This window comes from Triticum aestivum, chromosome 2A, assembly GCF_018294505.1.
Source record: "Triticum aestivum cultivar Chinese Spring chromosome 2A, IWGSC CS RefSeq v2.1, whole genome shotgun sequence".
NCBI classification, from domain to species: Eukaryota; Viridiplantae; Streptophyta; class Magnoliopsida; order Poales; family Poaceae; genus Triticum; species Triticum aestivum.
In genome coordinates, this window is record NC_057797.1 from 778,833,541 (window position 1) to 778,844,761 (window position 11,221).

Sequence of the window (11,221 nt, forward strand, 5' to 3'; positions counted from 1 at the left end):
CGTGGCGAATGGTACTGTAGAATATTTGGGTAGGTTCTGTGGCTGTTGGGGGGCCGGACAATAATATCACAGGATCCAACACTAGAAGCACGCATGCATCGACCTAACTGATTGCGCGCGCAGCGCGAATCAGTGCCGTCGCTCCTCATGTGGATCGGCGCGAGCCTGCCTCACATGGCCTCACCCGAATATAGCGATTTATGTTTTCTCGGCTGCATACCGAACGAATACACTCCCATCGTATCTGGCGACCTACTACCTACGCATGCACCTAGCGCGTACTCGCCTATGGGGCGATGTGCTCATACCCCGTGACCCAGCTGCCACATCCGCCCGAACGAGACACAATTCGAAATGTGAACCCCCTCCTGCAGACGCAGCCTCGTCGCCAGGAATCAGATCGACCCTCCATCCACATAGCACCCGGATCTACAGATTTCTTCTTGATTTGACCAATGGATCTTGGTGCAGAGTTATTCACATGGATCTCCGGTTCAGGTTTCTCCTCTCATAAGCTCCTCTGTTTCTTGCAAAGTCTTCTCCGTCAAATCCTTCGATCTCCATCTTGTCGTGTCCATGTGCAGCTTCTGTTCCCAGCCGTTCACTCCCGAGGGCTTCCCAGATGTGGGATTGCTAGAGAAGGAGGAGGATGATATGCTAGAGGAGGAGGAGGACGACGAGTGCATTCCTCCAAATCTCCAGAGGTATTCACCTTCCTCAAGCCAAGATGTTGAGAAACATGGTGTTACCGATTCTGGATCTCGAGTTCCTGAGGCCACGCAAGATTTTTCCTACGTCCCAGATATTGACAACATCGACAGCCACAGAGAGCCCTCATCTAATCGCAACGCACTCCAGATCCGTGGCCTAATAGGTAGTACTATCTACTTCGCACTTCTGGTTGTCCTCGTCAATTCATTCCATTCTTTCTACCCTCGTTGAGTTGCGCCACATTCAGTGAACTAGGCGTTTTTTTCAGTTAAGTTGTTGGCTTGATCATGGTCTGTCAAACTTTGTATGCTCGAAATTACCATGGTCATTGGCATGTTCAGTATTTAGTATTTGTATACATGAATGTTCCCATCTAGGCTGGTGTCGTATTGTAAGAAAAATAGTCTGTACCAATATTATGTAAGCATGGTCAGTTTCAATCTTATCATGGAGTACGAAAATTTTGGTGGTGTTCAGTTATTTGCTGTCAAAAGTCTGATTATTTGGACCAGATTGTTGTTACTGCCCAGTACTCAAATGATGTTACAAAATCTCCCGTTCTTACCACTGATCATAAATATGTCGTTTGCAAACAGTACATTATTCAACTTTATAATTGTGTCAAGGAATCATGTAACTCGGCTTTTGGTTTCAGTAAAACATGGTGTCAGATTTTGATGCTTGCTTTTTGGGCATTTATATAGTCAAATTGATGAAGGCATTGACATGTACAGTAAGATAAAATTAAGAGCTAATAGTTATTGATGCTAAAAGGTTAATTATTTTGGAGGCCATGTGGAAGCATACAACATTCAAAACACTTGCCGCTATTTTTCTCAGAAGTGGATGCATATACAGTATTCAAAACACTTGCCGACCGTGTACACATGATGACACACAACCCGGCTTTTCTGAAATCATCATTGTGTTTTTAAACAGTGAAAGCAACTACTTCTGAGCCTTTTTAAACAGTGCACATTCAGACAATATATTACAGAATTGTTTTTATTTCAATTGCAGTTAACATCTCCAATATACGTAGGTTCCGACCCCCACTAGTATCGTGGCATTGCTAGAGGAAGGGGAGGAGGACGATGAGTGCGGGGATGGAGGGAAATATGGTGTTACCGATTCTCCTTCCTCAAGTTTTGCATCTCAAGTTCATGAGGCCATGGAAGATTTTTTTTCAATGTCCCAGATATTGATAACACCGACAGTCACAGAGAGGCCCCGTCTAAATCGCAGCGCACTCCAACTCCGTGGCCTCAAAGGTACTAACTCAATCGATCCCCCCGCTGTGAATACAACTTTCAGTAAACTAGTCCTGTTTTTCAGTAAAGTTGTTGGCGTGATGAAGATTTGAGGATTCTGGGCAGCCCAAAATTAGAACGGTCAGTGACGTGTTCACTTTCTAGTTTTGGGATTGGATTAATGAACGTGGACATCTAGGCCAGTGTTGTTTTGGACATTGACATGAATAGGAGAAATTTTTTGATAGTGTTCTGTTGATTGCTATCAAAAGTTTGTATATTTTGGAGCAGATTTTTTGTTATTCAGGAGTTGTCGGTTGATAATACAAGACCTCCCGTTATGATCAGCGATCATAAACATGTATATTTGGGGTGCAGTATATGATCCAATTTTTGATTTGTGTCAAGGAATCATAAAATCAGCTCTTGGTTACAGTACATTTTATAGTCAAACTTTGCCGCCTTTTTTCAGGCATTTATACTGTCGATGGCTTAGGCATTGGCATGTTCACTAATACAATTTTATGAGAAGCATACCTATTGATGCAACACGGTTAATTATTTTGGAGCATTGGTTGTTACATATATCTATATATGCATACAATATTCGAAACACTGCAACTACTTCTGCATCAAAGTCAGAGTGATCAGCACATTTTGACTATATTAGACATATTTGTTTTCATTCCAATTACGGTTAACATCTCAAATATATGTAGGGTCCGACTTGGCAAGATACCCGACCGCCGCGCCTTATTATCAGGAAGGAAAAGTGCTTTGGAGATGGCCATGAGAAATTACGCAGATCAGGCAAAGCCTTCAATCTCTCGTGCGGTGTCCGTGGACAGCTTATGTTCATTACCCTTGGAGTGCGCCCCAGATCAGAGATCGCCAGAGGAGGAAGACGGCGGCAAGTGTTCCTCCACGTCGCTTCTCCTTCCTCAAGCCAAGATGGAGAGAAATCTTCTGCTAGCGACGCAGAATCTGAAGTTCCGAAGGCCATGCAAGACTTCTGTCCTTCCAACTCCGTGGCTGGGAAGGTACTATCTCTCTGTCGCACTCCTAGTTGTCCGCATGAATTACTCCCCTTCCCCCCCTGCAATAGATGCGTCCTAAATATATCAAATTGTGTCAATGAATGATTGAACTGTTTGATTCTATGGGGCAGATTGTTCTTACTGTGGAGTAGTTGGATAGATTTCAAGACCATTGAATTTGTATAGCATGTGCCCGTGATGTTACAAAATATGTCGTTTATCGGTGATCATAAATGGTACACAGTATGGGGTTGTCTAGGATGGCAAACAATACATGATTCAAATTTCTAATTGTGCCCAGGAATCATTCAACTAGGCGTTTGTGTTTCAGTCAAATATAGTCGCTAGCAACTGCTTGTTTTCAGTCAAACTTATAGTCCAATTCTTTTAGCATTGGCGGTTACTAATTTTCATAATTGACATGTAAAGTAATACATTTTTTTACAGAGATCAGTTATTTCTGCTAAAAGGTTTATTTTCTTTTGGAGAAATTTGATATTATTTGGAGCAAATTTTCTTTGTTGTGTGCAAAGCAAGTACTTCTGAACCCAAATCAGAGATGTGCACATTCTGACAATATTTTCCAGAATTATTTTTCTTTGCATTATTGTTAACAACTCCGAAATATGCAGGGTCTTTGACTCATGAAATCGTACGTGTAGAAATTGTTATAGGAAACTTATTGGCGGCTGATGGTTGCAGGGGTGGCTTGGGTTACAAGATCATGCCGCAACCGAACTGCATGACCAAGATATGCCTGTCATAACAGGAGCAACTATTCTATCAAGCTCAATGAATGTAGTACCATGCAAAAGTGATCGAAGCAGGCCAATGAACGCAAGAGCAAAGCTAGGTTATGAGAATGTCAGCAAGCCAAGATCAAAGTTTTGTTCTTTTTGCAGAGGTAAGGGCCACACAGCATCCTGATACCCCTCAAAGGGAGGTGTACCAAAGACACAAAGGAAAGTCCCAAAGTGTACTAAGTGCGGCCTTGCAGGCCATGAGAGAATTTCGTACTCGATAAGAATGTTCATTTTGTTCTCGAAAGATGAAATTGGTGTTAGGAAAGATGTTGTAGGCTTTCTTTTGTTGTGTTGTTTCGCCAGATCAAATTGGTGTTGTAGGCTTTCTTTTGTTGTCGGAAATTAGGTTCATTTTGTGACCAAGTAGTGAATATGTAAACTCGGAAATGCTATGAGGATGGTTAAAGTTAGCCGTGGTACTTATCTCAGTACAAGTGCAACTCAAATTTAACCTTTGTTGTTTATTTCTGACAAAGCTACAAGTGCTTGTTGTCATTCACTCAATCTTATTATGATGCTCTCTAAAATTATTTTCAACATAATATTCTTGATTTGCCACGGTGTTGAGAACTTTGTTTAAAAACACATATTGCAGACTAACCGCTCCTAACGATTACCTTGTCAATTGACAATTTTTATTTATCGGTGATTCTATTATACCTTTGTAAATGTTAATTCGGAGATAGTTATCCAAACAAAGAAATTTGACTTGACATTCTCCGAACTTAAGTGACCAGACACATAGGACATTAGTAAAGTGTGTCAATTTCACATCCGGTTCGAGAACTTTGTTCAAATACACGTGGTGCTCAAGTGTTTGCGTAACCACGCCTGAGTACTGCCATGGCTCGAGATGTAGGTCTTTAGAAAGAGGTGACATTGCTCGACTATAATACTTTACTTATGTATGTCCAATGCTTATGTGTTTCGATACGGAAGACTTTAGTGATTAGTTCGAGTAGTTGCACACGAATAGTACTCTTATGGCTCTAGATGAAGGACTTTAGAACGAGGTGACGTTGCTCTACTATAATACGTTACTTCTGTATGTCTCGTGCTTATGTGTTCCGAGATGAAGGACTTTAGTGAGAAATTCGAGGTAATGCACACGAATAGTACTCTTATGGCTCGAGATGAAGGACTTTAGAAAGAGATGACATTGCTCGACTATAATACGTACTTATGCATGTCTGGTGCTTATGTGTTCCGGGATGAAGGACTTTATCAGGAGGTGACACCGCTCGACCATGCTACGCTCGACCATGCTACGATACTTAAGCATATCCGGAGCTCATATGATTCGAGATGAAGGACTTCATCAAGTAGTTCGAGTAAATGCCCATGAACAGTATTCTTGTGGCTCAAGATGGAGGACTTTAGAAAGAGGTGAAATTGCTCATCTATAATACTTTACTTATGCTTGACTGGTGCTTATGTGTTCCAAGATGAAGGACTTTATCAAGAAGTAACACTGCTCGACCATGCTACGATACTTAATCATATCTGGAACGCACATGATTCGACACGAAGGACTTCATCAAGTAGTTTGAGTAAATGCACATGAATAGTACTCTTATGGCTCGAATGAAGGACTTTAGAAAGAGGCGTCATTACTTGTCTATAATATTTTACTTATGTGTGTCTGGTGCTTATGTGTCCCGAGATGAAGGACTTTATCATGAGGTGATACCGCTAGACAATGCGACGATACTTAAGCATATCCGGAGCTAATATGATCCGAGATGAAGGAGTCACTACTAGGAAAAGGCATGCTAGTGGCGCACCGAATTTGCCTTCTAATGGCGCACTACCGGTGCGCCACTGGCATCACGCCATTAGAATTAAATTCTAATGGCGCACCACTGGTGCGCCATTAGTATCTGGTGTTCTAATGGCGCACCACATAGTGCGCCATTAGTATAGCCTGCAGTGCGCCATTAGAATGCCTCCCAGGGGGCCATATGTACCCATGTGCTTTGGCATTCTAATGGCGCACCAGCAGTTAATGCGCCATTAGTGTGATGATCACAGTGCGCCATTAGTGTCTTGTGTGGTGCGCCATTAGTATGAATATTAGGTTTTTTTTTGCTTTTCTGATTTTTGCACAGGTTACAAAATATATTATTGGACAGAATATAGACAGCAGCACACAACAACATCAGATTCATCGAATACAAGAGAAGATTAGTCTCCGAATACAATTCATCATATTAGTCTCCGAATTGAAAAGACCGAACAAAGATAAAACATTACAAGTCTCAAGACCGCGAGTATCGAGTTTGCCTTCACATTACAAGTTGATATCGATCATCTAAACTACCATCACATAGAAGAGAGCTGTGGTCATCACGATGAGCATCATCGCGATCAAACTGGTCTTCATCCGGTTCCTCCAACGCTCCCTCCTCTCTCCCGCTAGATAGCGGGCGTATCTACATTCGGCCTCCGCCCTAGTGGTGTACCCTTTGTAACTGTTACCGCTGAAACGGTGAACCTGTCTCCAACACTCCTCCCAGTCGTCGTAGACTCCGGGAACCTTACCCTTGTACACGACATACGACGACATCTCTATGCACAAGCCAAACAACAGACAATGCATAAGCAATATGTAAGTATGCAACAAAAGGATCGAAAGAGAAAAGCAAGACATTAATAGCACGATTCATGGTCCTACTAATAAATAGCATCGATTACATCTAAGTTGAACGACTGTCCAAACCAAAGAGACATACGAATTCATTAAAGTATAATTACAACATGAGCCAATCAATGTTTCAGAACTACACATTACTACTTTCGACTCGACTCATCAGACAGGAACGTGGATGAAGCCGCCGTCTGTCGTGATGGTCATGAAATCACGGTTGTTGTCACCCTGCATTTGTAGCGTTTCATCTATCTCACTGTTGGACGGTTGATATCTGAGGAAGAACTGCCCCGAGGTATGAAGGACATCTTGATGGATGATGTCCGCAAACTCCGACTGGATGCGAAAGAATTCTTGTCTGAGGTCCGCGTCCTGGACTGCTGACAAGCTCGCGGCCCAATCTTTGAGATTATCTGGTAGCAGAAGTTGATGATGGTCCCTTACGATCGCCCGCATGTGATGGAGGGCGTAGTAGGCATCCTTCTGACCGCCAGGCGGCTGCTTGACGCAGCAGAACTTCGTATTGTGTGAGAACATGTGCTTGCCGTACTTATGAACTGCCCTGGTGAAGGTGCCTCCAGATTTGGTGTAGCCGGGGAGAACATCATCAAGAACTTTCTTGACATTTGTGTAGTCTATGTTGGAGTTACGGTTCGGGTCGAAATACGTGGCCATGGAATATTTCGGGTCGACGCCCTATTTTTCATTACGTTCAACGCCCTATTTAAAGGGGTGTCAAAAGGGGAGCTCTTAGACGACCCCGCGCTACTACTTTCAGTGTCCTGCGAAAGGAACGTGAACCATTTAGAAATATTGGGGATTAATTAGAGTGCAACCATATGGAGCTAATTACGCGGGGGTGTATTCCTTACCAGAAGAAGCTCAAGCGCCCCGGTCTTCGGATCCGTGGTAAGCTCCTTTGTTATCGGGTCCTCCTTGTACCGGGCCCTGACATAGTTCCTGGTCTGCTTGTCACCGCTGTATTTCTCGAAGCGGGGCGGTAGGCCTTGCTCGGCACGCTCTGCGTCCTCCTTGTCCCATATAGGCTCCGCCACTCTGTAACCGCCGGGACCGAGTTTGTGTTCCCCTAAGTTCAACTCCCGCATTTCTTTCCCCCACTGACTTGATTCGGAGGTTGCACTGCTCTCGCACTTGATCTTGAACTCCTTGTACTCATCTTCGCTCATCAAAGGATATTTCGCCTTGATCTTCTCATAACTATCACCTTTATCAATCATTCTCTTCACCGCGCTTTTCCAAGTAGACAGGGCCGTGCTCATCTTCGTGAGGGCGGCACTGGTCACTTTATTCCCTGAGAGGCGTGTGTTTTCAAATTCGGTGGGGAACTTGTATCGTTCGTGCAGCTTCGTGAAGAGGAGGCTGCGCAAATTCCCTCGGTCCTTATGCCTAAGGTTCTCGGTGTTGATCGAGACGGTGCTCCGGAGAATGCACCCGAGCTGAACCGAGTACCCCTTGACTATATGTTTGGGCTCCGTTGGATTCCCGTCGGAGTCCACTTGAGTGAATTCCTCCTTGAGGGTGCGGAGCGCATTCGGGTGCCGGTCCTTCCTTTGCTTCTTCGGTTGGCTGCCATCTGTGTGTGCGCCGCCATCATCAGTGGTGGAATCCTAGGCGGCACCATCAGTGGTGTCATCCCTGACGCCACTAGGGGTTGTGTAATCAGGATCGGTGTCTTCCGCGGCGTCCTCATAGCGGTGAGGTTGTTCCTCCATCTCCTGGGACAGCTCCCAGAATTGCTTGCTGCCCGAACCACCGGCCTCATCGTTGTGGGCCATGTTTCGCTCTAAATAGGAAAAAAGTTTGGTCAAAAAGTTGGTTATTGTCAAGGAACAAGGTCATGGTCTCATCATTTAGGGTTTGTCGACACCGAGGCACCCTAAATGCTAAGTTTTCATCATTTAGGGTTTATCGATGCCGAGGCACCCTAGGTTGGGCCTAATCACTTGGCACTAATCAGTTGGCTCTGTTGCCACCTATGTTGGGTTTATCATCTAGGGTTTATCGATGCTGAGGAGAATTTCTAAGTTGGGCCTAATCACTTGGCTCTATTGCCACCTATGGTTTAATGCAACAAGAATAAAGGGGCAGTTGATCCTACTTAATTAAGTACTAAGGTACCCCGGCCCATGCATTAGTAGCAAGTACCTCATATGTCCGATTTTTAGCAAAGTCATGCTAAAATTCACGGAAAATTTCAGCATGACCTTTGTTGAAAATAGGACATATGGAGTACCCGAATTTGCCGGAACGGAAGTTAATCGACATTCCGGCAAACTCAAGGGCCTCTCGGGGTACCTGCAAAATCATCACGACACGAAGGGCCTCAAGCAGCAGCGGCGTCTCCCAAGACCCCATTTTTTGCTAAATTTCTTTGAGCAACAATCAGAGCAGAAAATTCAGCATATTTCTATACAACAGCACTGTAAAGATGAAGAACAGTTCTACAGCAGCCCATCTTTGATCATCATCTTTGCATCTCTTTCTCAATGTGATCACAAGTAATTCAGAGGCATCACAAGTAATTCAGAGCATCACAAGGCATTAGTAGTTCAGTACATGAACAAGTTTTACAAAGCACATCAATATGTTATAGCAAACAAAAGTTCTGAAATTTATGTGCCTAACTGAATTAACTGATTTTTAGTAACCGAATAAAATGAATTTTCAAAACTGCAAGAAGCAATTAAAAAAAAATCCTCTCATCTCATATGAGGAGTGTTAATCCTAAGACTAATAGTTTGTTGTCCCTGTCCATTTGTCCCTCCCCAACTAGATACTAGAGTAGCACTGTTGATGCCCTGTTCTTGCTGAACTTTATAACAGTATATACAAAAACTTATCCTAAATGTGGCTAGAACTGCAGATTTACAAATTAAAGGACACAAACTCAAGCAAGCTTCCTGAACAATACCCTGACAGAAAACATAGGACAATCAATGAATTTATATAACCAGTAAGAACAAGGGGATGATTTTAGCAAGTTAAGTGCAGCTCTAGCACCTGTGCATGAAATGTATCATGTATCAAACCATCAATTAGCTGCTGAAAAACATAAATGTACCATGTGAACATATAATACCTTCACGAGCGAACTCAATGAGTGTGAACCAACAGAGTGTGGGTCACCACAGATTGTGTATTAAAAAACCTTCAGGACAGAGTGAAAATAGTTACAATATGCTTGCAAGTAATTTGAGGAGGGAACTACACTACACAAGAACTAAACTTTGGTTAACTGAATGCATTAGCTACTAAGCTGTCCAAATTAACAAACTACAGTGCACAAATCTCCTGTCATCATCAGTAAGTTCACAAATCTCCCGTGAAATTTAAAAATATTCATGATATCAAAAAGTGCCCATGAAATACAATCGAGAAATGAAGACTACGATTCAAATACAATCGATCTTAGCTAGCTATCTGTTCACAATCTTCTTGCCCTTGTTTTTCGCAAATGGAGTTCTTCTGTGGAACGGACATCCTTTAGGTAGGGTGGTCCTGCTTCTTCTTGTGGTGTGTGCTACTACTTCATCGTCGTCGTCATGTTTGATCTTCGGGTCGCCGTACTTGTCGAAGTCTTGCTCATTGGCTACTCCATCCATTCCGATGATCTTCCTTTTGCCTCTCCTCACAACAACACGACTGGGCTTTGACGGGTCGGTAATGAAGAAGCATTGGTCCACTTGGGAAGCCAGTACCCATGGCTCATTTTTCGCGGTGACGTTTGCGCCTGCGGTCTTGGATTTGGCTTCGGGTATAACCATGGTGGTGAAATATCGGTCTTCTTTTAGGACGCTCTTGGCCCATCTGACACGGAACATCGGGACCTTCTCTCCAGCGTAGCTCAGCTCCCAGATCTCCTCGATCCTTCCGTAGTATCTGTCCTTGTCGTTACCGGTGTAGGATTCCATCGTTACCCCGGAGTTCTGATAACCATCGCTCTCCATGTCATTGTCCTCGGTGTAGAATGTGTAGCCGTTGATATCGTACGCCTCATAGGTCATCAGGTTGTGCTCGGTGCCCTGTGACAAGGCGAATATGAGTTGTTCTTCCGCGGAAGAATCCTCATGTAAAGGGTACGACAGAAGCTTCTGCTTGAACCAACGCGTGAAACATGAGTTGTGCTCTTTGAGTATATCTCCGTCCGTCCTCTGTTGGCCTCGGTCATTGTACGTCTTCTCAATAAAGGTTTTGTGCTCTACCACCCAAGGATCGACTGTAACGCCCCGGACACACCCGCCGGTGGTCGTTACTCCTGGCGGGATCTAGACTGGCCCCACAGATCAATACTAGTCTTTTCTGCGCACTTTGTCCTCACTCATGCGCACCCGGGAGCAACTTCCTGGTCGGTCACCCATCCTGACACTACTCCAAGCTGAGCACGCTTAACTTTGGAGTTCTGTCCGAATGGGCTCCCTGAAAAGAAGAAATTCCTTATTGATATGAGTAGTCTATCATCCATAATAAGCCAGGCCATCACATACATCCCCACTCAGAGGAACCGACGTCCTCGTCGGGCCACAGGAACGTTCCCTATTGGCACATACGTTTGTGCTTCCAGTCCAGTACATGTGCCATGCCGTGTGCCACGACGGGTCACAAACGTCATGAACAACATGACCACGCACCTGTCCGCAACCATCCGTGTAACCGCGAGGGTCGGCTCTGATACCAACTTGTAATGCCCCGGACACACCCGCCGGTGGTCGTTACTCCTGGCGGGATCTAGACTGGCCCCACAGATCAATACTA

The 11,221-nt window shown here is 44.1% G+C and overlaps 1 protein-coding gene across 8 annotated transcripts; it reads left to right on the plus strand.

The window, feature by feature from the left end:
* Positions 1-239: 239 nt before the first annotated feature.
* Positions 240-4,258, plus strand: LOC123191174 (uncharacterized). 8 transcript variants are annotated; one of them, XR_006496730.1, is made up of 6 exons: positions 240-498; positions 585-874; positions 1,732-1,982; positions 2,047-2,102; positions 2,681-3,001; positions 3,701-4,258. XR_006496730.1 is itself a non-coding variant. In XM_044603961.1 (2 exons), the coding sequence occupies exons 1-2, from the start codon at positions 266-268 to the stop codon at positions 940-942; spliced, it is 591 nt and encodes a 196-aa protein (XP_044459896.1). In that variant the 5' UTR covers positions 240-265; the 3' UTR covers positions 943-1,711. The 8 variants fall into 8 exon arrangements, 1 of the variants encoding a protein (XP_044459896.1); XR_006496734.1 differs by lacking the exon at positions 2,047-2,102 and having other exon boundaries at positions 585-704; positions 785-874; positions 3,701-4,251; XR_006496732.1 differs by lacking the exon at positions 2,047-2,102 and having other exon boundaries at positions 585-704; positions 785-874; positions 1,754-1,982; positions 3,701-4,250.
* Positions 4,259-11,221: the final 6,963 nt, after the last annotated feature.

Excerpts from the sequence above, each read along its gene's own strand:
- LOC123191174 (XM_044603961.1), top strand. The coding sequence starts at position 266 with ATGCACCTAGCGCGTACTCGCCTATGGGGCGATGTGCTCATACCCCGT. Across the intron at positions 499-584 it reads CACATGGATCTCCGGTTCAG|CTTCTGTTCCCAGCCGTTCA; the intron begins GTTTCTCCTCTC and ends GTCCATGTGCAG.